We start from the raw sequence: 23,213 nt of genomic DNA, 5'->3' as shown, positions 1-23,213 counted from the left end.
ATGACCTTGAGGTCTCTTCCAACCTAGAAAATTCTGTGATTCTGTGATCTTTTAGTGCCACGCAGTGACCCTTCTTAAAAGCACATCAGCACCGTGGTACAGGAATGACTGCAGGCTCTTGTCCTTTAATGGCTTTTCTAAATTGAAGGGCTTGACAGGAAGAATGCTTCAGAAATTTCTGCGTGTACAACCCCACTTACAAGATCACTAGGCAGTAGTTCCGAAGTAGGTGGGCAAGTAGGTGTTCGTTTTATTGTTCCTGTTCTCCCTCTGGTTGTAAAGCAGTGTAACATGCACAGGTTTTACGCGCAGTAATGCAAGCAAGGTCATCAGTGCCCTGTAAACTAAATGCAAGGTTGTTACTGATAGGTGGGAGACCGTACGTTTCTCAGGCTGAGGAACTGTTGGTGCTTTCCTCGTTAGGAGCCTCCAAAGGAACGGAAACACAGAGTTGCTGTGTAGTGTCTGTTTTCTTCTGCTTGTTTTCCGATCTCCTTCACCTTGTAGCCCACCAACTCGTAGCTTTGGATGAGAAACACTTCCCTTGCATTTAGTTCTTTTGCCAGAGGGAAGTCAGAGGAGCTCAGGGCAGGTACAGGTGTTGCAGAGTGAGGCAGGTATATAGCTGCTGCTGGCTGGCGGTGCTGCAGAGTGGCTGGGCTCACATTCCACGGGCTATATTTAGTGATGCCAGCTCAGATGTGAGCTCAGAGCTTCTAAAAATAGCTCTTGGCCCTCTATACACTTAGTGAGCTAAGGCTATTGTGGGGGGAGGCAAAGTGGGTTATGTTATTTTGCCAGAAGCTCTCCTGTCAGTGTGCCTTGGAACATCCCATCTGCCCAGGCGTTTTGGTTTTCTGTACTTCTAATTTCTTTGCCTGGTGATGAACGACTTGAAAGCTTAGAACTGGCAGTTTGTTTGCCTGGTCTCTCTGTTTTTTAGCTTCCTTCCACCCTTCTCCCTGGACTTGGCTATTTGGTAGAAAGCCCAGTAGCAGTCAAATAGGTCTTGAAAATACCATTTGCCACATGAGAGCAACTGTTATGGTATGGTATGTTGTCTTTGGACATTTCTGTTCCTCCGTGGAGCTCGTAGCAGACCTCTCTGTAGCTGTCTCATGCTTTTCTGGCCTCTCTCCAGATCTTCTCCATGCTAGCTGCTGATTAAGCTGCTTTGCTGAAGCCACTCTCTGTCATGCCAACCAAAGCTGCTTCTTCATTTCCACTTCTGTGCATCTTCACATCCATCAGATTTTTCAAAATGTCTCTTACCACAGTCTTAGGGAGGTCCTACATGTAAATCCTAGTCCCAGGGAAGTGAGAAGGTTGTTCCACAGAAGATTTTGGAAATGGGAACAGGGACAGGAATAACCAGTGACTCTCACAGAAAAGGGAGATTCTGTTGGTCCCAAAAAGACCTTCAGTATGACTGATGTTGTTCTGTGCAACCTTGAGAGGCTTGGAAAGGAAAAGAGCATGAAATGGCAAAGCGCTGCTGTTATGAAGCTATTTAGAGCAATATAAACATAGGGTGGTTGTGAGACAGTGACTGGATAGTGAAGTCATCATTGAAAGTCGCTGTAGGGAAATGCAAAGGGATGTAGTAAAAGGGGAACAGCCCCACCTTTGTGCATAAAATGATGGGTCATTAGCTGACTTCTGCATGTAAGTGAGACTGGGTAGGGAATAAAACAAGAAGAAAGTCAGAAAAAGCTAATAGGAAGCAAGGGGTTGTTAACAAAAGGATGAAAGATAAGGAAAACTATTATGTCACTGAATGAGTTAGTGCTTCATGCTCTTTTTGATTAACACGTGGTTCCAAAAAGGGTAACTTGGAACTGCAGAAGTTTTGAGGAAGGCTAAGAGCAACAGCCAGAAGTCGAATGGCTCCTGTATGATGAACTGCTAAGTAAGCTAGCCTTGAAATGAGAGAACTGGGGGAGGCTGCTGTGAGGAAGGTATCTGAAGGGGTAGCCTGGAATGAGGGGGTGTGAGATTTCTAGTCAGTACAAAAGGTTTGAAGACACCACGGTTTCTGCTGTTGTCAGAGGGAGGATGCTGGGCTAGCCTGACCTTTGTTTGAACTGCTTCACCTGCTGGTACAGTCTTCTCTTTTGCTTTGTATTATGAAGTACTTGGGAAAAGAACTAATCCTGACGTAGGCTGCATCTGTATGATGCTGACCGCAGCAGTCCCAGTCTGTACGCATTGATAATGCATGCTGGCAAGATCCTCTTGAGCAGACTGAAGACTTTAAAATCCTTTGTTAACTACTTTGCTTGTTTGTGCTGTGTTTGGTCCTTGGTTCATTCATGGCGCCAACATGCTGGTCAGCAAATACCTCAGATTCGTGGCAAGAAACAGATCAACAGAACTTCCTGGTTCACTGTCTGGACTGAAAGCCTTTCAAACCTGAAGGCAGAGTTTTCTGAAGAGCTTCTGTGTGTTGATTCCCTAGAAAGCACCTGACGTTCCAGAACCTACAGGAACACCTTGACCGGTTGCTAGCAGAGGAGAATGGCTCTGAAGACAGTCGAGGTAGGAGACACAACGTGTCTGTGCAATTTGTGCTTCTGCTTGTGCTGCTTAATTGGGAGAACAAGTTGTGCCATGCAAAACAGTTCCTTGCGTAAGCGTTCTTCTGCCCTCCTGTGCTCTAATTTATTGTCCCTTTAAATCCTGCCTGGCTTCAGTTCTGTGACGTGTTGGCCAAACATTTGGCTCAGAGTTTAGTTTGGCCTTTGAACTCTGCCAAAGTAAAATTTTCAGGTGACGTGGAAGGTTTTACATATCACCTGACTGCTGCATAGCTCAGACCTTGAGTGTTGCTGTGCAAGCTTCTTTTTAAATCGTGGGTGTCTTCTTTCCTGAAGTTCTCATGGGCTAACATGGATAACACTGTTTGAGTATGCTGCTGCAGCAGCAGAATTGAAGTGTTGTTGTAGTCTCGCAGGTGGCACTCACCAGGTGTGCTGCTAAAACCTAACAGGTTTTCTGCAATTCTTGTTTCAGATCAGGGAGCAGAGGGCCGGCTCGGTCCCTCTACTGTAGTGTTGGACCACACGAGCGGTTTTGAGGGGCTCCTGCTGGTTGATGATGACTTACTTGGGGTGAGTGTGATGCTGGCTGCAGCAGGAAATGGGCTTGTGAGACCAAAAGCACTCAGTTTGTTCTTCATGGCAGATCCCTGTCACTGGCTGTATGGTATGTTTTGGAATGGAGTCTGCCCAGAAAGCTGAGGGATCCTGGAGGAGATACATGAGCTCTCCTGGGAAAAGGTCTAGCAGTGTCCCTAAGACACAGCAAGCTCTGAGTGGAGCTGTGAGGAAGGGGAAGTGTCTTCTGGCCCAGGGGCTCACTGAAGAGCTTGGCTAAGCAGAGTTGGGGACAGCAGCCAGCTTTCCTGTCCCTCCCTCCAGTGACTACCTCTTCCTTCCTTCCTTCTAGTCTTCTGTAACAGTGGTGAGAGGCTGAGGCTGAAGCCAGGCCTTGCTGCTGCACTGGCTGCTTCCTTTCTCCTTTGTTTCCATTAGCTCCCTTCTGTTTCCTTAGCTGATGTTCCTTGGACAGAAAATCAGCTGTAAGAATCCACTGGACCTGAATCCTTTCCTCCTTCAGTCATTTCTCCACTCCTTTTGTACTGGCACTGAGCACACACAACCCTTGCTCCTGGGCTCGTTCCCTCTTTACTCGGTGTAGCCAGGAGGCTGCCCTTGTCTCCGCTTGTCATTTGTCTAGGATTCAGGTGTCTTTCCTATATAAAGGGCACCTTTGTATGCCTGGCACAATTCACTGGAAACCACATGTCCCTTGTACTGCTGCCGTGCTGCATGTGTCCCTGGGGTTTGTCAAGTCCAGATGAGCTGTGGGGAGGATGCTGGATGGTTCCCTCGGGCCTGTTGGCTCTAAGTACAGCTTCAGAGATGGGGAATATGGCACGTCTCTTCCCCGCACTATGATCCATGAGTAGTTCTTCATCATGGTCTGGTTTTCAGGCCTTTTTGCCTAACTTTAAAATCTCTTTTGTTTGTCGGTCCAGGTGATTGGCCACAGTAACTTTGGCTCGATCAGGGCCACGACGTGCGTGTATAAAGGTAAGGAGATAAGTGGGTGATGCTTGGAGAAAGGTCCCAGCAAGAGTGTGTGGAGGGTTGCACAGTTAGATAGCTCAGGAAATTTTGAATATGTTGCTGTTCTAGATCTTGAGCACTGTCTTCCCCAGTTCATCCACTGGCTTCTCCAGGAAGTCAGGATGGAGGATTGCGTGGTACCCTAGTGAAAAATTGGGAGGGAAATGCCAGGGATGTTGCAGAGGTCCTCTGAGTGTCCAGATTCTCTTCTGTGGGAGCAGTGTCAGGTTTTGCTTCTCTAACAATGGGTCAAGCAGCATGGACTTACTGTGTGTGTCATCATTTTCTTTCAGGGAAATGGATTTACGAGGTGCTCATCTCTTCCCAGGGGCTCATGCAGATTGGCTGGTGTACTCTCAACTGCAGATTTAATCAGGAGGTACTGTAACTGCTGCACCCACCTGCTCTGTTACTCCACCACATTTTAGGTCAGCATGGAGCATTGCATTGGTGCTGAGGTCCTGTTCTGCTGGCATTTTGTGCCCACCACACACACTAGAAATGCCAAATCTGCAGTTAACAGATCTTTGCTCAATTCTCCTTCTGTCCTCTGTTCCCGGAGTGGTGTGTAGAGCGAAAGGCTCATGCACTGGCTGTGTTGCCTCTGCATGGATGTGTTGCTGTTCATCTGGCAGGTTCTCCAGAGCGTGCGTGGCTCTGCCTTGCTGGCTGCTGTCTCTCAGGAAGGCCCGCAGCAGCCAGTACTACAGATCTTTTTCGCCCAGGGGAGGCAGGCCCAGGCCAGCTCTCGTCAGGTGCTGGGTGGGATGCTTGATGCTGGGAAGGTGTGCCAGCTGTGGAGTTTCACTAACCTGCCACTCCACACTGCGTGAGAGGGGAGGTGACAGGCATCCTGAGGGGCTGTTTTGGCAGTGTCAAATAGCAGTACCCTTCATCTGACCCCAAAGTCACATATTGTATATGTCCGAACCAAAGATCACACAGGTCATTGGATTCACTCTGCCCAGGCAGAGCATGTGTGCTGTCAGCTGCTCTCCCTGCCTGCCAGTCTCCCCCTTGAAGCTGCTCTTGCAAGGAAGGGGATCCTCTCTGCTTGGTCTGGTCTGAATCTCTTTTGTACTTTGGTGCAGGAAGGAGTTGGAGATACACCAGATTCATATGCATATGACGGCAACAGGGTGCGCAAATGGAACGTGACCACTACCAACTATGGCAAGGTGAGTACTGTCCTCCCAGGAAGGCAGAGAAGCAGACATCTCCTTCTGCTTCCTGGCTTCTTATGGGCTCTGTGAAATGTCCTTGGGCTGTGCTCCCTGCTTCAGTGTGCTCTTGGGAAGGCTGTGTGCCAGCACTGATGGGTACTTGAGAGGTGCTCTGTGTGCCATGTAGGTGCTTTCTTTTAGCAACCCCAACAGGCTGATCCCCAGCATAGTGATGCTGGTGGTGTCTGGAAGGCTCTGGTTCTTTGTAGCCCATCAGAGGATGAAGCAGTGTTGGTATAAGTCTGATCCCATGCACATCCCTAGTGCTGGAGGGGGAAAAAGATCCTAGCCAGAGGCAGCTTCCAGCAGTGTCTGAAAATGCCACATGAGCTGCTGTCAGAAGGAGCTGTCTCTCCTGCAACCCTGAATCACAGGGGATTGGTTGGGTTAAAGTCTGTCTTCTGGTGTGGGAACACCCTGGATATATGTCTAACATCTTTCTTCTCCTTCTACTGCAGTCTTGGGCGGCAGGAGACATCGTCAGCTGTCTGATAGACCTCGATGAGGGCACCATTGCTTTCTGCCTGTAAGCATCTTTCTCCTGTTCCTTGTTTTGCAGGTGGCTGTGTGTCGTATACGTGCTTTGGCACTGCTCAGCAGGTTGCTGAGCCCTCTTTCTACCCTCTCTCCTTTAAGTTCCTCAGCAGCTCCAGCCTCTGCTTCTCTGCTTTGTGTTCAGAAGCCATCTAAATGGACTTCTGAGTCTCCAAAGTTCAGGTGGGAGCAGCTGGCAAGAAGGTGCCCAAGCAACTCCTAAGTCTATTTAAAGTTTCCTAGGATTTTGGAAGGGAAGGCATGTGCTGTGATGCTTCATACCACAGCTGGCTGAGCCCCACTGACTGCTTTTGTGGCCAGTGTAGACCCTGCCTGCCCTAGACTCACAGGGAGACGGCTTCTGCTGTCTTTCAGGAATAGTAGACTGAGACCATTCTCCTTTTCTTTCCACCAACATCAAATGGATGAGGCCAAAAATGTCACCTGCCGGTCAGATATCTAGTAAGGATTTAGGTTGCCCTTGGTGCTGAGTGGGGCTTTTTGTATTGTGCAGACTCTAACGCCTTCCCATGCTGTTATATGAAAATGGGAATTGTGCTGTGCTTCCCAGGGCACTTGCTCAGCAAAACTGTGGGGTTTGCATGTCTGCCAGGTGAGGAGCCGTGAATGACTGATGTGTCCATGTTGGCAGGGCTCTGGGAGGGGAATGCCGATACCTGGGTTGTCCAGCTGACCACAAAAACCTCCTACTGTGGCTCAAATTTTGTTGGTTTTTCTTCTTTCAGGAATGGCATATCTCTGGGAACTGCTTTTGATAACATCACAAGAGGTGCTGGAATGGCATACTTCCCTGCTATCAGTCTCTCGTTCAAAGAGTCTGTTGCTTTTAACTTTGGGAGCCGTCCACTTCGATATCCTTTGGGTGTGGGAAGAGGATGTCTAAAGGGAGAAGAACCTGTCCTGAGACCACCCTTTGAGGCTATAGAATATACGTACCTGAGTGCAGTTCACTTTTTCTTGGTGCTTTTGCTCAGAGCAGAACCAAGGAGAGAAGCAGCCATCTCTCAGTTCACAACTGCAAGGCACGCAGTCACTTTTTCTGGTGCCAGCAATTGCTGAAATGAGGTTTGCTTTGAGCTCTTACTCAGTAGCTTATGCTGCAGCTGCATGATGTCAGATCCCAGGCACTCAGCTCCTGCAAAGGTCTCACTCTCCAGGTCTGGAAACCCTCATGCATTTGTGCTTCTGAGCCTGTTGGCTTTGGGTCTGTTCCACCTCTCAGCCATGCAGGACCTCTGACGTGGTAGGAGCGTTGCCTGCAGTGTCTGTGCAGAAGCTGAGACCTGCAGCCCTTGTCAGAGCAGTCCTGGATGTGCCTGTTAACAGCTGTCGTGGAGGCTCCTGGTGGTCTTTCTGATGAGGACAGAGCATTTAGGGAAATCCTTGGTGGTTGCAGTATGGGCAAAGTGGGGAAAAGATCCTGTGGCTTATCATCTATTTATTTGATTTGAACTGTGACTTAGGCATGCATGGATATAAAGTAAAATAGAGAGACACTATTTTCTTTGCACAAACAAAAGAGGTCCTGAAAGGATCAGATTGCACCTTAACACTTGCCTACGTATCCAGTGGAAGGCTACCACCCCTTGCAAGACCCTCCTGTTGCAGACCTCGTGAAGGCTCGCAGGCTTTTAGGCTACCTGAAGAACGTGATCCATATCGGGATCGATGTGACGGTAGGCTAAGGTTCCTGAGCAGGTCTGTGGGGCCAGGAAACATGGTTCTGCACTCCTTTGTACCTGCTGGTAGCCCAGATGTTTCTGTACACCTATGAGTCTAAACACCTGCTTGCTTTTGCATGGGGCATGCACATCTCTGGACTTGCAAAGTGGGATTCCTAATAGTTCCACCCTGAGGCTAAAGTTAAATCATACTGGGCTTTGTTCTCAGTCCTATGAAGTTTTCTTCCAAGGGGTGATGTTTGTTCGGGTCAGAACTGATGCATGTGATATTGCAGCCTTGAAAGAAACTTGTTCATATCCCAAGCGTTTTCCTGATGTCCTGGTGCCACAATGCAGTCAAGTTCTCAAGCCAGGTCTGCCTTGAGAACTGTTCTGGCTATACCAGTGTTCACTAGAAAACATTTTTTCCTCTAGGGCGAGAGGTGATCTGTTTCTGCAGGGAATGCCCTCTGCTCTGATCTCAGCTAGCTTGGAGGCCTGGCTTACTAGCTGAGGTGTTCTGCAGGGATTCCCATTTACAAGTAGTCACACGCACTCAAACCATGTTCTGGAAAAACAGCCTGCCAGGCTGCGTGCACGTTACTGATAATAAATGATGTCTGATCTGAACTACACCTCTCCAGAGGCATGGTCCCAGATGCCTTGCCACCCTCATTTGTCACATTCAAGCTTTCTAGCCCAATGAGGCGTGGGGTAGCAAACAGTGGCTACTCCAGGCCCCCAGTTCGTTCAGTCGTTGGTGCAGGGTGGACTGGGCTCGCTCCAAGCTGTGTGTTTTTCTGGGTTTGGCATTGCAGGAGGGGAAGCTGGTGGAGAAGGACACATCCATGTGGCAATTGCAGGGAGAACCCACAGTGTTGATCACATTAGCCCACATCTTCAATTATTTCTCCCCTCTCATGGTGAGTTTTGACTGCTCATTGCAAGTTTCTATAAGTACCTCGTTTTGTGCTTGCAAGGGGAGGTGAATTGGGCCCTGGCCTTTGCTGGGGAGTGACTCTGCCCTGGAGGGCTGTTGACCTGCCTGTCTGTCTGCAGTGCAAGGTGTACCTGGTGGAAGATGTGCTCATGACCTTCCTGTTGAGCATCCTGGAGCGAGGAGGGGCAGTGGAGGCCCATCCCCTTATTCAGCAGCTGCTGGATCTCATGTGGCTTCTCATGGAGGTGAGTTGCTAGGGCACTGGTTCATCCCCAGGGAGGCTATTGGAGGTGCTGAGCACAGGAAACTTCACCCAAAAATACTGGTAGTGATCAGCTTCTTTCCCTTTCTGGAGATCAGATTCCTGTTTTTGCAGTAGGTCATCGTTTCCCTGAGGTTGTCTGGCTCACCAAATGAAGCCAAATGCCCCAGTGGGGCTGCTGAGTTTGTCGAAGAGACAGCTCTTATCCCGTGGGCTGGCTGCTGGTGGGGCTCAACAGAGCAGCTCCTCCATCATCACATTTACACCAGAGTAACTTGTCTTTCCTTTTGGGGTTGGTGCTGCCAACACTGTGTGTTGGGTAGGTTTCGGGGACGTGGGCGTGGGTGACTTACCCCAGCCAAATGGGGCCTGGGACTTTGGCTGCTTGTAGACATCTGCTGGGTTGGCTTTACTAGTGCAGCTGCTTCTCTCCCTGCAGCAAAGTGATGGCACCAGCCACTGCTCAGACTCCCCTGCTGAGTCAGGGGAACAGATGCTGAGGGTTCTGAGCACCTACGTTTTCAGTGCAGAAGTGAATGCTGCATCCTTCCAAAGCCATACTTGGAGACCTGTTGCTGTTGCTGACACCTTGCTGTTGCTGTTCAACGTGTTTCTTATTTTCTCAGGAGTATGAAGTGCACGAGTGCCTCAAGCAGCTGCTGATGTCACTGCTGCGGGCATACAGGTTTTCTCCCATCATCCCAGACCTGGGTTTGCAAGTAAGTTTTACTTCTTGATCCCCAGAAATTTGTGACTAGCCGGCTTCTATTATGTCCCCTTGTGCAGGGGTACCTGATGTTTTGGATAATCTGCAGTTGTTTGATCTAGAGATGACAATTCTGTGCCATTGTACCTCATAGAGAGTTGTGTCCTCTCCTGTAGATGGAGTCAGTTTCGCTTCTTCTGTTTCCATAGATTCACTACCTCCGGCTCACCATTGCAGTGTTGAAGCATGAGAAATCCAGGAAATATCTACTCAGCAATGTTCTGTATCCTTTGTGCCTCCTCTAGCCTTCGTCCCCCCTACCCTCAATAACACAGCCAAGGAGACTGCAGGGATCTGCAGGGCCTGAGAGGCAGAAGCCACCCCATCTTTGGGAGTTCATTTCTGATTGCTCAGGTCTCCTCTGTCTGCCTGACACCATTCTCTGCAAAGTTCTGCTTTGAGGATGGGGAAGCAGTGCCACGAGGGAAGGGCACATCCACATCACTAACACACAGGACTTTATTTCTACCTGACCAACCTCTCTGGTGTCCCTAGAGCATAACCAACCTTCTGAGCAGTCCAGCTGCCCTTGTAGCATTTGGGCAGCCGCTGTGATAACTGCATGGGGCTTCTCCCAGGAGAAGAGGGCTCTGGATTTTGCGGAGCTTTGAGTGGTTGTTGGAGAGGGGTCTCTCACTACGGCTGAGGGAACGCACCCTGCCCCTTCTCTGATGTAGCTGCTGTGCTTGCTTTAACGTTGCTGCAGCTTTGATGTGCTCCGCTCGGTCGTGTTCTTCTACATCAAGAGCCCGCTTCGGGTGGAGGAGGCTGGTTTGCAAGAGCTCATTCCCACCACGTGGTGGCCAAACCGCTTCACCAAGGAGGTGAGTAAAAGGAGACTGAAAGGAATTTGGTGGCCCACTGTACCCATCGCTTGCTGGCCCCGTGTTTCCAACAGTGTTAACGTTGGTGGTTTAGGCGTGCTGCTAGGTGCTGTCACACACTTGTACGTTGTCTCAATGAGCTTCTGTTCCTCCTTTGCACTTTTCCTTGTGCAGTGCTCTCTTCTTAATCAGGGTCTGTCCCCCAACCAGGGCAAGGAAAGTAAGGATGTGAAGGAGGAGAGTGCTGAGGAAAGGCTGAGGCGGCGGGCGTATGAAAGAGGCTGCCAGCGGCTCAAGAAACGCATCGAAGGTTTGTGAGGAAAGAGGGAAACTGCCAAGACCCCATACCTTGTGTGCAGCCAGAGGGACCAATCCATGAGCTGCAGCATCTCACCAGGGGATGTGAGCAAGCCACCCTTTAGTGGCTGTCCCCTTTAGGGGCATCCCTGTCAGCTGGGGATGGATTTATTGCTAGGTGGAGAAGGAGAAAATTCTCACAGTGATGGGACTAACATTCTGCTGATGCTGGTTCTTCCTGGGTGGCTTGTGCTGGGGAGGTGGCCTTTCTCCTGGTGACAGGGTGCTGCAGTTGGGGTTGTATGGGTGGTTGGTAGTTCTCCAGTTTTTGTTGTCTGACAGCAGACTGTTGTGTCCCTCTTCTAGTGGTGGAAGGTCTCCAGGTTCAGATTCTGAAGTTGCTGCTGAACAACAAAGACAGAGGAGGGGTAAGCACTCTGTGGATCTTTTGCTACCGTATCTCCACATCCCAGGACTTGTAAGGTACAGATTTCTGCACTTTCTGTTAGAGTTTGAGTGCCAGCTCTGGGGCCAGAAGCAGTTCTGGGAGTTGCATGGTGGCTAACGCATCACAGTGTCTGTACGGAAGTTCAGACTTCCGTATCAGATGCTTTGCCAGTGTTAACTGGTTGTATGAGCTGCATCTAGGCCAGCCTTGGGTCTCTGTTGAACTAAGCAGTCGCAAACTGACTGCAGTTCATTCCACTCTGACTCGTGGGTGCTCCAGTGTTGGTGGAGACTGGGTCAGGTGCTCTCTGCTACGGAGTGTAGCTCCCAGGCAGACACTGGGAGCTGCTCTGTTCTCAGTACCTTCAGACCCCACCAGTACTCAGGCATCACTCTAGGCCCAGACCTTTTTGTGGGGTTTCTGGATGCGTGTTGATGTAGAGTTACACTGGGGGTCTGCCTAATTAATATGGAAAAAAATACGGTGCCCCTCTGCTTTAAGTGCCTGAAGCTTGAATGCACCCCTGGGCAAGTGTGATTTGAGGCAAACATATTCCAGAGGTGGACAGTGAATGTTTTTCCATGTGAGTTCACCATCTCCTTTTCCTCCTGCCAGGGGGAAGCCTCCAGATACATCTTCCTAAACAAATTCCGCAAGTTTCTTCAGGAAAATGCTAGCAACAGAGGGGTAAGTTGGAGGACCAGCCTTACTGCAAGCCTCACTCTGAGAGCTGGCTCCTCCAGGGTGGGAGCTCTTACCCTTTTGGCTGGGCTGCTTCCAGCAAATGAGCAATTGAGATCTAGATATGGCAGTGTGTGGGGAGGAGGGAGAAAATCTGAGGCTAGAAACCAGGGAGCTTAACTTAACCAAGTCCTGTGTAGTGATTCAGGTGGAAGGAGATCCTTGGGTGTGAGTTGAATATCCTGCTAAAATCTCTCAAGTGCAGCTGTGGTGTGCTCTGCCACAGTTGGCCTGCTGGCTTTGGCATCCTCTTCCCCACCTGGATGAGGACTGGCCTTCCAGCTCTGGGTCAGGCTGTCAGCCTGCAGCTTTAGAACCAACCCTTTCTTCATCTGCCTCACTGTGTTAAAGAGCAGCCCTCCTTTAGTGGTGGAGCACGTGGTATACATCCTTCTCTATCAGCCCAGCTTGTTTTGGGGCCGAGGACTTTAGAGACGGAAGCTGCTGCCTGCCATCAGAGCTGGGCTCCATCCCAGTGCTGGAAGCTAAAGGTGCTCTTTGCAAACTGCAAAACGTGCTTTGAGCAAGGCTGAGAACAGGTTTCTTCTGCCTGTCCCACGTGGCCACTGGGTCTGAGATGCACTTTCACACCTGCCCTAATGGCTGAACTCTCCTTGTTGCCCTAGAACTTGACTGTGCTGTGCCCGCCAGAGTACATGGTGTGCTTCCTGCACCGGCTTATTGCTGCCCTGCGTTTCTTCTGGGATGGCCACAAGGCGAAGACCCCTGCTGCGCTGAGCAGTGATGGTAAGGTCTGGTGGAGAGGCTTTGAGGATGCTTCTGTGTTTGGGCCAGGGTTTGCCTCTCCAGGCTGCCGAAAGTTTTGCGTTTCTCATGGGTGCTGGTGCCTTCTGTCACCCTGTGCCTGTATTTCCCAGTCACTCTTGGAAATTCCTATATACAGATCTATTCCACTTAATACCTTGACCAGTTCTGGATAATTCCTTTGAGAATTGCAGAATATCACCTCTATTTGCTAGTTCATCCTGTATGCTCTGGAGCAGAGTCCAGTATTGATTATGGGTCTGTAGGAGCGTAGCTCAGTGGTCTAATAGTTCAAGTAGAGGGAAAGATATTTGTCTGTTTTCTTGGTTCTGAGACTGTGGGATTTTGGGGAAACCAAGTCAATGCTAGTTGCTTTTCCACTCTTGAACCCAGCTTTGCCTGTCCCTTTTCTTGCTTTTGGCTTATCCTTTCAATAAGTACCTTACAATACCCTGTGGGACTCAGCGTTGGAGCTGGAGTAGCCGGGTGGAAAGCTGCTGAGTTTTCCAAGGATCCAATCTTCCCCAGTGCCTGTGGCTGGGAGGCTTGCTGTCAATGACCATCACTTGCTCTTGTTTCTGTGCAAATCTCATACTTGCTTCATGCTGGAAGTTGCCTCTGCCTCAATAGCGTGTGTTCTTACAAGAACACAAGTTGTCACTCAGCGTGGCTTCAGGCTGGGCTCTGGAGTCTGTCTTAGGGTTTACCCGTGTGTGCTGGTGTGTGTGTGGCTCCTGTGCATGGCACTGATGGGACAAACAAATCTCCTTCTCTGCTTCAGAGGCGTATGTCCCTCCCCAGCTGTTCTATAACGGGAAGGTGGATTATTTTGACCTTCAGCGACTTGGAGGTCTCCTGTCTCATCTCAAGAAGACCCTGAAAGGTAAGTGCTCTCGCTTCCAATACCTTCACCCCAGGTCCTGGCTGAAGTTCACCCAAGAGACATCCCAGGGAGGGAGCTGTGAATAATTAATTGTGATTAAATGGAAAGAGAGGAGACTTGAGCTTTAATGAGATGCAAGTTACTGTAGAGAAGGCAGCATCTGTCTGGTGTGGAGTGTCCTTTAAGTTTACAGCTTTACATCCCTGACTGGGGCACTAATTTGTCATCTTTTCCTAATTGCGTGCTTTGGCCTGAATGTTCAGTTGCAAACTTTTTTCTAATCTGATATCCTGATTTTCTCTTGCTGCACTTTTATTCCTTTCCCCAGACTTATGGTGTGTGGTGGGCATAATGGAGAGGAGCTGAGCACTGTATCACCTCTGTGTCAGAGCACCCCCAGCCTGCCCAGGGGCAAAGCCAGGGAGGCTGCCTGTAGGCCGGGGGTTAGCTCTACAGTTTGCCTTGGCATGTAGTGGCACGTGAGGCCTGCAGCGGTGGGACTGGGCATCCAAGTTGAGCAGTCCTTCGGGGATCTTGCTTCAGCCTTTGGCTGGTGGAGGAAAGGGGGATGGTCTGGGAACACCCGCAGGGATAGTGCTCTTGCTGCTCCCCAGCCAAGGGCTGGGAGCTGTCAGAGTGCTGCCCGTCAGCGTGGCTCTGCTGGGGGTGAAAATGTCTGCATGCTCCTTGCTGTAACGCTCCAACACGGAGCAGCCCCGTGTCCTTCCTGGACAGCTTTAAACCTATGGCTGTGGACTAGAAGACACAATGTTCAGGCTTTGTACAGCATAGCTGTCATAGAATCAGAGAATGGTTTGGGTTGGAAGGGACCTTAAACATCATCTAATTGCAACCCTTCAGCCATGGGCAGGGACACCTCCCACTAGACCAGGCTGCCCCCAGCCCCATCCAGCCTGGCCTTGGGCACTGCAAGGGATGGAGCATCCACAACTTCTCTGGGCAGCCTGGGCCAGGGCCTCACCACCCTCAGAGTGAAGAATTTCTTCCCTATATCTAATCTAAATCTACCCTCTTTTGGTTTAAAGCCATTACTCCTTGTCCTATCAATATACTCCATGACAGAGTCCCTCTCCATCAGAGCAGCCTCCCTCTGGGCTTTGGGGGACCTGCAGTCCTAGTGAATTGGGGACATACCATACAACGGGGCAGTGTTGAAGAGTTGTAGGCTTATCAAATGGTCTCAGGCCCTGAGTTCCCTTCTCTATGCTACTTCAGTTTGTCCCCAGCAGTTGTCTCCTGGTTCCTCACTTATTCTGTTTGCTGCTGGTAGGAACAGGAACAGAAACGTGTTCTGGGTGAGCTGCTTGGTCTTTGTTCTGTTAGCAAGGGCAGATCTATGCCATATAAGGGGGACGGTGAGCCTGTTCTAATGCAGCGCCCAGCTTCACCGCCTGCTTCTCTGCTGCTGAGAAGCAGGAAAGAAGATGAGCCAAGGGCTGTGACAGGTAACTCGTGCATTCACAGCTGCTCTGGTGTGCTTTGTGCAGATGACCTGGCTGCAAAAGCCAATGTCTTGATTGACCCTGCAGAACTGCAGTCAGTGACTATGGACGATCTTGATGAAGATGAGGAATCAGCGACATCAGCAGCACAGGTGAGCCATGTACTGCGATTCATCAGTGGGGCCCCTGGTGCTGGGGCAGCAAGCTCAGCCTCTAGCTACTAGAGCTTTGCTTTAGAGAGCAGTGTCTGGGCTGGGACTGTAAGCAGCCCGTGAGCGATCAGGTGAACAGCTAAGCATGCACGGGAGCTGCTGTAGATCAGCAAGGTCCTGGATGCCCCAAGTCTGAGCAGCAAAATTTTCTCTTCTCCACATTCTGACTCATCACAGACCCAAATGTGTCCCCTCTCTTCAATGGCAGCTCTTGACACTTGCATTTGAAGGGGTGCAAGGCAACTTCTTGCTGTGCAGATCTGCTGGTTGTGCCTGACACGTGCCCTTAGGAAGGAACACAATACACATTTGCTAACTGGCCACTGCTGGCCGAGACACGGCGGGGAAAATACCTCCTCCTGCACCAAAATCTTTGCAGGGACAAGCTGTCAGCAGCCTAACAGCCGGAACTGTTCCTCCCTTAAATTTCTTCTCAGTCCCAGCGTCCCTCTGCCGCCTTGGCCATCGGTGGGGCTCTTGCCAGACCTGGCTGGCTCAGCTCGCCCACCCTGGGCCGCGCCAACCGTTTCCTCAGCACGGCGGCTGTCAGCCTGATGAACCCGCGGCGCCCGCTGGGCACCCTCGAGAAGGTCAAAGTGCGCACGCTGAGCGTGGAGCAGCGTACGGAGGAGGACAGTGAGTACGGCTGCATGGTGGCGTGGCCCAGCTGGTCCCTGGGAGAAGGGCATCTTCAGCTCCCAGTACTCTCAAGAATAAAGCAACCTAATTGCTTCCAGCATTGCTCCTTCCCGTTTCCAGGCCATGCTGAGACCTGCAAGTCCGCAGTCAGCCACTTGGCTGTCCTGCATGTGACGCTGTTGATGGTGTCACTCTGTGCAAAGAGATGCTGCCTTGGCTTCTGCAAGGGCAGTGAGACTTTGTGGGGATGTAGTGCGGAGGCAGCACGGTTGTTGTTGGGGTGGGACCAGGCAGGTCTCTGAAGCACAGCCTGGGTCTGTCTGAGCAGGTCTGCCAGGTGAGCCCGATGCAGGCGGTGAGATGGGGACGGTGTGTTTGTGTGACTGGTGAATCACACGGGATGGGAAGGAAGAATGTGTTTTAGATGAACAGCAGAGCTTTGGCTGCTGACTTGGGAGAGGTGCAGGCAGAAGCTGAGGTGCCAAAATGTCTTGCTGAGAACTTCTCTCCTGTCCTGGGGGCGGATTGCAGTTGAAGGCACCCATGGAAACGAGGGTCTCTTATTGGGGAGACCCCCAGAGGAACCAGACCAGCCCATCACAGAGAACTCCCTCCTGGAAATCCTGGATGGGATAGTGATGATGTACAACCTCAGCGTCCACCAGCAGCTCGGGAAGGTAAGTGACACATGCTTTGCAGGCATCCATTCTCCCAACCTCCATTGTTTCTACACGGACTCTCTGTTTTCTGCTTGCTTAGTGACTGTGTGTCCTCCCAACCCCCATGGGGGATCTGTTTGCATGCTTGTGTATCTGGAGGAAAAAATACCCTCGTTTATTGTTGGAATCTGCTTGTTTTTCAGATGGTTGGTGTGTCAGATGATGTGAATGAGTATGCCATGGCACTGAAAGACACAGAGGAAAAAATCAGCCGCTGCCCAAAGAGGGTAAGTGTCTCTGGACTCCTAGCTTCATTCTCTGGTAGCTCCTCAGTACCTGGCAGAAAGCATGAAGCACAGTGCCTGATTTCCAGCCTTGGAGCAATGTCTTGTTGGGGTAGTAACCCATGCCTGGAGCTGGCAGCCACGTTTCATGCTGTGCCAACCCATTGTACCACTGCCTCAAGGAACAGAGGCACTGAAGTAATTGCTTCGGCTTCCCCCAGACAGTCTGTGGCAACTTGCAAACCTCTGTGTGCTGCAGGCAGCTTGGAGCCAGTCTCCTGGGGTGGGAATGTGGGGTTACCCCAGGATTGTGATTTATGGTTTGGAAAGGTTTCCTGTTCAGAGGAGACTCTCCAATCTCCAGCCACACCACTTCTGCTTGGGCTGCTGGGGCTATTCCTTATATCTGTCATTCACAAGCACAATGAAAGGTCCAGAAGAAAAATAAAAATAAAAATAAAAAATAAAATAAAAAAAAAAAGAGGAAATACCCTGCTGTGCTGGACTTATGTCCTGTTCCAGCTGTCAGAGACTGAATGTATCTGATGATGCATTAAAAAAGTATCTCTGACAGCAGTTGACCCTAAAGCCACTCTGCACACTGGACCAGTGTCTGCATCAGGCCCTGTGGGCTGCAGCTGGGGCCAGTAAGTGCTTTTTATAGCACTGGTTCCCACTCCTTCTGCAGAAAGGCTGCTGACCCCTTCCTTTCCTGCTAATACTCCCTAGCTAGCCCCAAGGTGTTATTCGCTTCTGTGTTGTTTGTCCAGCTCTGAAAAAGGATAATATGAGTGGAAGTGGTATCTGCCCGTGCATTTCTGTACTCTTTTTCAGAGGAGAGACATCCATGAGGAACTGCTGAAGAGCCAAAAGGTCTTCTCTGAGAAACTCAATCACCTGAGTCGTCGCCTGGCTTGGATAAATGTCACCATCTATTCAAAGGTGGGCAGGAGTGCAACGTGGGCAGCTCAGAAGATACCAAGAGCGCGTGTCTCTGTATCTGTGTTCTCACACGTGACGTTTTTGCTGGTGCTGGAGCAATGCTGATCTGTGAGGCTTGTTTCTACCTTCATGTGCATGATGAGCCTCCTTCCGAGGCCTGGACCCCTTCCTGTCCCAGCTTTGGTCCCTACGTGTTTGTTAGGACACGTCCTGATCTGTTCCGAGCTTTGGGTGGTGCTGTAGGCTTTCCCTCGGGAAGTCAGGTCTCTGCAGACAGACGGGTTCAGGTCAAATGCCCCGTCCAGTTCCTGGGGAGTGCCTAGAGGACAGAGGCTACTGCGAAGCATTTCCCTGAGCTGTGCTGTGTATCACAGGGAGTTCTCACTAAGGCTCTTCCTGCAGTCTGCAGGAGCCAAGTGTTAGGCTTTTCTGCTCAGGTGTTCTCCCCTTCTTCACTTGGTTCCTATGGGGAGAGAGGGCTTTGTATATTCAGTAACCCACTGACTGACTGCACAGGTTGTTCTTTCTTCCTTGCATTCACCATCTTCTGGGGTAAGGTCTCTGGACTGTTTTCTCATGAGCAGTTTGTGCTCTTACACTCCGCAGATCTCCTCTTCCTGTCTTCCTTTGCACATTGCCTTGCCCCATCTGTGTTTGTACGTTTTTTGGTGTTTTTTTTTTTTTTTTTTGTGCTGGGGAAGAGGACACATTTCTCCCAACATGCAGTAGCAGCATGTGTCTCAGGATGTAAACAGGGAGTGGAAGAACAGTGGCTCCTACGAACATGTCTGGCAGAGCTGCAGTGGCAGGAGCAGTGGCTGATCTGACTCAAGCTCTTTACTTGTCCTCTCCTTCACGCCCAGAACAGGATCGCAAGACACAGTGCGGCACTGCAGGAGCTCTCCAGCTGCATTAGCATAGACCACGCTTGCCAGAAAATACACCTTTCTTCCTGGGCTCCTCTTGAGACGCTGGGGGGCGTTACTGGTGTGCATATCAGTCACACCATGATTGTTCGTGTCTCCAGATGATCTGTTGTCCTATTAAACGTGGGGAGTGCGGGTTTGTCACTCTTCTGGATTTATCAGCAGCATCTGCTCGTGCTTCTGCCTCAACCTGCTTGGTCTGCAGGGAAGGCAGGTCACTAGCTGGGTTGTGAAATGTGTGCCAGGAGCCGAGTGAGCTTGCTCTGGAGAGGAGTGTGGCTGCATGGAGGAGCCTGTCCATACTGCCTGCACCTCGAGGGCTGCCCCTCACAGCTGGTACAGGCGTTTCCCAGTGGAGACGTGCCCCCAGTGGGCTCCAGCTTCCACAGGACCTGCATGCTGCAGAGGGATGTATCCCTGTGAGTGGTGCTCTTGAACAGAAAGAGACTGATCCTGCTCTCCATCTAGAGGTGAAGTCCTCTGTGCTGAGGTGTTGAGCATGGGAGAGGCTGCTCCTTTGGGGAATTAGTTACTAGTTTATTCTGAGCTGAGGGGTTCAAGGTGAGCTGAAAGGGAGACCAAAACATTCATAGTTTTAAAGTAGGCAGTACTTTCTTATTTTGTGATGACACTATTTATCTGTCACACTGTGGGTGATTCTCTCTCTCCTCTTGGCGTAGGTATTCTTTTATCTTGGCAATACCTAAGATGGTGTTTTTAGGTTATCAAGTCTTTATAAAATCAAATGCAGCTTTCTTTGCCTTAATGTTGTCTGCACAATTGTTCTTTATCCTGAAGGCAACAGTTGAGCTGAGGTGTGTGTCAGTGTTGAGATAAAGATGTCTTTTATTCAATTTATTTGATTTATACTAGTTTGGTGTAATTTGCAGAAGAAACCCATGTAAGTCTCCCAAAGATGGCAGTGGCATACTTTAGAAAAGCCCCTAAGCAAATGAAATCACTTATCTTCTGATTTATTTTTTTTTATTAGAAGAGTAACTCTCTTCTCTCTGTTTATATGCAAATATGGTATTTCGTGGCTATGAAGTAGCATTTCCTCTTCCTATGTCTTTGTTAGTACTGATTTTTATAGCTTAAAGTTATGTAGATGACCTTACATTTCCTGGGTTTGATCTAGGACCCCCAGAGCTTGCTAGAGAAGCAAGAAGCCAGTATTGCTCAGGAATGGCTGGCACAGAATCCAAAAGGCAGTGGCTGCCTATTGCAGGGATCTGAGTTGGTGTGAGCTTTCTGCCAGTTCCCGTTTGTTAGTTCCTACAAAAGATGAGCTTTTGTTCTAGCAGATTTATGCTGGGAATGCTAGTGCCTGCCTTCCTTCAGCCACTGTACTTGGAATTAAAATTAGTGTGCCTTTTTTTGCCATCAGGCCTGTGTGGTCAGATAGCTCCCACCAAGGAGCAGTTCCTGGAGGGCTGCAATGCTCAGCGAGACAAAGCCACTGCTGCTCTGGTCTCACACTAGTGCTAACTGTGCGCTGAGTTTGAGGTTGGTGTAGGGATCCCTGATTGTTCCTTCCTCTGACACTTCCGTGGCTCTATGAGAAGATCCAACAGCACAGACCTGGTTAATGAACTTAGAGCAGCCATCTGAGGAACACCTCAGACACGGAGATGTTTGTAAGGCCTGGGCATTGTGCTGACTGCTGTGTTTTTCCAAAGAGAAGATGCTCATAACTGACAGGGGATTGCTGTGCTCTCTCTGGTCAGGAGAAGATGCAGGATATCTACTGGCTGCTGCGAGTGTGCATCCGCACCATCGAGCACGGCGACAGGACAGGCTCGCTTTTTGCTTTCATGCCAGAGTTCTACCTCAGTGTGGCTATGAACAGCTACAGTGCACTCAAGAACTACTTCAGCCCTGTCAATAGCATGGAGGAGCTTCCAGGTAAGGGGATAGAGAGTCCTTGCTAATTCTGGCCTGATAAAATCTAAATAAAGCCACATCCTTGTGATGAAATACAAGGGCATCCCATCTGTGTCCTCCGCTGGTTGTGATGTCCTTCACTTTATGTTGTCTATATGATGTGGAACAAGTCCTGAGTGCTGTTCCTTGAGCAGGCTCCTACTGCTGAGCTTCAGGCAGGGAGCCCATGCTTTGCGTGAAGCTGTTGTGGTGTTGGCTGTAGTGAAAATCACTGGCAGCTATGGATTTCATATGCAAGGAGCCGTCAAGAATGGGTTGGGATGCTGGAGGATGTCACTGCCCTGACAACACATGCTGGCTGCTGGTTGCTGGGTGGGGGGAGATGTGCCACAAGTGCAGAAACTGGGACTGTTTTCAAATCTCCATGGGACTGGGATATAGAGGTGACCACCCAATTCGTGCCAACCATCTTTGTTTAGGTGGATTCCCTCTGCATATTCTGTGCTTTTCCTGGCTATGTGACCCCAGTGGTTCTTAGCAAAATTGTACTGTGCTTGCCAGAGCCTGTGAAGGCAGGACGACCTGCCATTCCAGCCAACAAGACATAATTAAAGTGTTCACATCCATTAAGTGAGAGCTGTACCTGCTGTTCAGGGAGCAGCATAATTAAGCAGTAGCAGATTTCTTCAGGGCCTGCAGGCTGGATGTGGCTTCTCTGCATAGATACCGGGTGCTGGTTGTGTTGCTTAGCCCCTTCTGCATTAAGCCTCTCTCTCTTGCCATCTGAGTAGCAAGGTTTTATCTTCCTCAGAGTAACTGATTTAGGCTCTGTACGCTGAGGTGGGAGGCTGTGTTGTAGACCCATGTTTTCCCATCTGTTTGTTTTGATAGCTAGACACACAACAAAACTGCAGAGGTAGCTGCAGCAGGAATGAATCCTGGGGCCTGTCCTGTGCCCACGGGAAAGCTGGCCACAGGGCTGCCCATTGCGCTGTGACCCCTTCTCCCTCCTCTTTGCAGGCTATGAAGAGACTCTGATGCGCCTCGCTGCCATCCTGGCCAAGCACTTTGCTGACTCGAGGATTGTGGGCACAGGTAAAGCTGCTCTCTTCTTCTTTGGGGTGACATGGTGCAGCCCTGACTGGTCCTGCTGCTGGTGGCTCAGCAGATTCGTGTTGGGATCTATCTGCTGAGCTCACAGAGTGCTCTATACCTCCACATACAAAGAGGGTCTGGACTCTGCCCTTACCCAGCACGTCCTGCTTATATCAGGGTTAGATACATGACCTGGGATACTCCTGTGAGAGCAGGACTCATGTCCCAGCTACTGAGTCTGGGATTTCTTCTTAGCTGCCAGGACACAAGGATGGTGAGTCTCTGTTTTTCCTGAGCTGAAGTAGGAGTAGGCGAGCAGATGCAGATGGAGATGGGCCGTAAACAGACATCCCCAGTGCGCTATGAGCTTTTGTTAACGTGAGGAACACAAATTTGTACTAAAATGCTGATCTCTCCATGTGTGCTTCTGCCTTTAGTTCTCTGTGTTTGGGGCATGACTTGGGCTGCTGGAGAAACCCAGCATCCTGCTGAGTGGACTGGGTTTACTGCCAAACCAAGATGCCCTGTTCAGCTTGATGCTCATCTTGGTTAAGTCTGTAGGGAAACCACTGCTTCTGAAGAAAGACTTTAGTGTTTTTCCTTCATCAGCTCAGCGTGTCCTCTGTGAAGGTCCCTGAGTGTATGACCCTTTATGATACCTGTGGGGATCCTGGAGACCGAATGATCCAACGTGTCTAGTTCCAGCTGCATGGAAACCAGTTTGGGACACAGGCCTAGGCTCGTACTGCTCTAAACTCTTCCTAACTCAGTAGCCACTTCTAAAGGTGTGTTTACCCTGCTTCCCCAGGAGGACACACGAGTCCTTCTCTCAGCTGTGTCATCTAGACTTAGAAGTGACCCTGCTCCTCTTTCAGAAGCTGCTTTCCCTTCATCCTTTAATGACACTGTCTCTCTGAGAGGCCAGGCTGAGGCTGTAGGCATACTTTTCTGTCGCAGACCACAGTGCTGCTTGTCACACTGCTCATCTGCTGGTGACTGTCACATCCACAGCAGAGCACCAGGATGCTTGGCTGCTCTTTTGATTCTGTGGAGGTTGGCTAGGTGAGCTTGTGCTCTAGATTAAAATGATTTAAAGTTACCTGGTTGCCTGCACAGGAGTAGATCAAGAAGTACTCTGCTACGTTTAACAGGAAGGCAAGAGTCTAGGAATACCCTCAGCTGCTACGGCTAAAGACAGAAGAGACAATGGACTCAGGAGACAGACTCAGGGCACTTGACTCTTATCCTTCAGACACTGTCACTTCATGACTGAGCTTCCCTCTGCACAGAGGGTGCAGATGCTTCTCGGACTGAAAGTGTAGGTCAGGCAGAAATCACAGTATCGTTCGTTCAGGTTGGAGGCGGTCTCGGGAAGTCTCTAGCTGCAGGGTCAGTTATGATGCTGGACTGGGCTGCTCAGGGCTTTATCCACTCTGGTCTTGAAAACCTCAAAGGATGAAGGCTGCACAACACAGAGCCTCTCTGCACAACCCTTTTCAGTGCTGGACTGTCCTCATTTTTCTTCATACCCACTGTGAACCTCTTGTTTTAATCTGTGCCCGTTCTTTCTTACCCTCACACTGTTACCGCTAGTAGTTTGTAACCACAGTCACT

At 50.1% G+C, this 23,213-nt stretch overlaps 1 protein-coding gene across 1 annotated transcript in view; it reads left to right on the top strand.

Moving 5' to 3' along the window:
* RNF123 (ring finger protein 123) overlaps window positions 1-23,213 on the top strand; it is a 47,166-nt gene that overhangs the window by 2,592 nt on the left and 21,361 nt on the right. The window contains exons 4-28 of the mRNA XM_082768077.1: window positions 2,459-2,538; window positions 3,013-3,110; window positions 4,040-4,094; window positions 4,424-4,509; window positions 5,222-5,308; window positions 5,812-5,879; window positions 6,634-6,759; window positions 7,470-7,584; window positions 8,388-8,492; window positions 8,629-8,754; window positions 9,398-9,490; window positions 9,687-9,760; window positions 10,244-10,361; window positions 10,572-10,671; window positions 11,025-11,086; window positions 11,722-11,793; window positions 12,474-12,594; window positions 13,394-13,495; window positions 15,004-15,110; window positions 15,608-15,806; window positions 16,341-16,486; window positions 16,672-16,755; window positions 17,587-17,694; window positions 20,348-20,525; window positions 21,525-21,599. Coding sequence (XP_082624203.1) covers window positions 2,459-2,538; window positions 3,013-3,110; window positions 4,040-4,094; window positions 4,424-4,509; window positions 5,222-5,308; window positions 5,812-5,879; window positions 6,634-6,759; window positions 7,470-7,584; window positions 8,388-8,492; window positions 8,629-8,754; window positions 9,398-9,490; window positions 9,687-9,760; window positions 10,244-10,361; window positions 10,572-10,671; window positions 11,025-11,086; window positions 11,722-11,793; window positions 12,474-12,594; window positions 13,394-13,495; window positions 15,004-15,110; window positions 15,608-15,806; window positions 16,341-16,486; window positions 16,672-16,755; window positions 17,587-17,694; window positions 20,348-20,525; window positions 21,525-21,599 — 2,585 coding nt within the window. The remainder of the gene's footprint in view (window positions 1-2,458; window positions 2,539-3,012; window positions 3,111-4,039; window positions 4,095-4,423; window positions 4,510-5,221; window positions 5,309-5,811; window positions 5,880-6,633; window positions 6,760-7,469; window positions 7,585-8,387; window positions 8,493-8,628; window positions 8,755-9,397; window positions 9,491-9,686; window positions 9,761-10,243; window positions 10,362-10,571; window positions 10,672-11,024; window positions 11,087-11,721; window positions 11,794-12,473; window positions 12,595-13,393; window positions 13,496-15,003; window positions 15,111-15,607; window positions 15,807-16,340; window positions 16,487-16,671; window positions 16,756-17,586; window positions 17,695-20,347; window positions 20,526-21,524; window positions 21,600-23,213) is intronic.

Source organism: Aythya marila (assembly GCF_965140915.1).
Source record: "Aythya marila genome assembly, chromosome: 10".
Taxonomy (NCBI): Eukaryota; Metazoa; Chordata; class Aves; order Anseriformes; family Anatidae; genus Aythya; species Aythya marila.
Note: the sequence above shows the minus strand (reverse complement) of the source record. Positions and strands in the feature narration are given on the sequence as shown.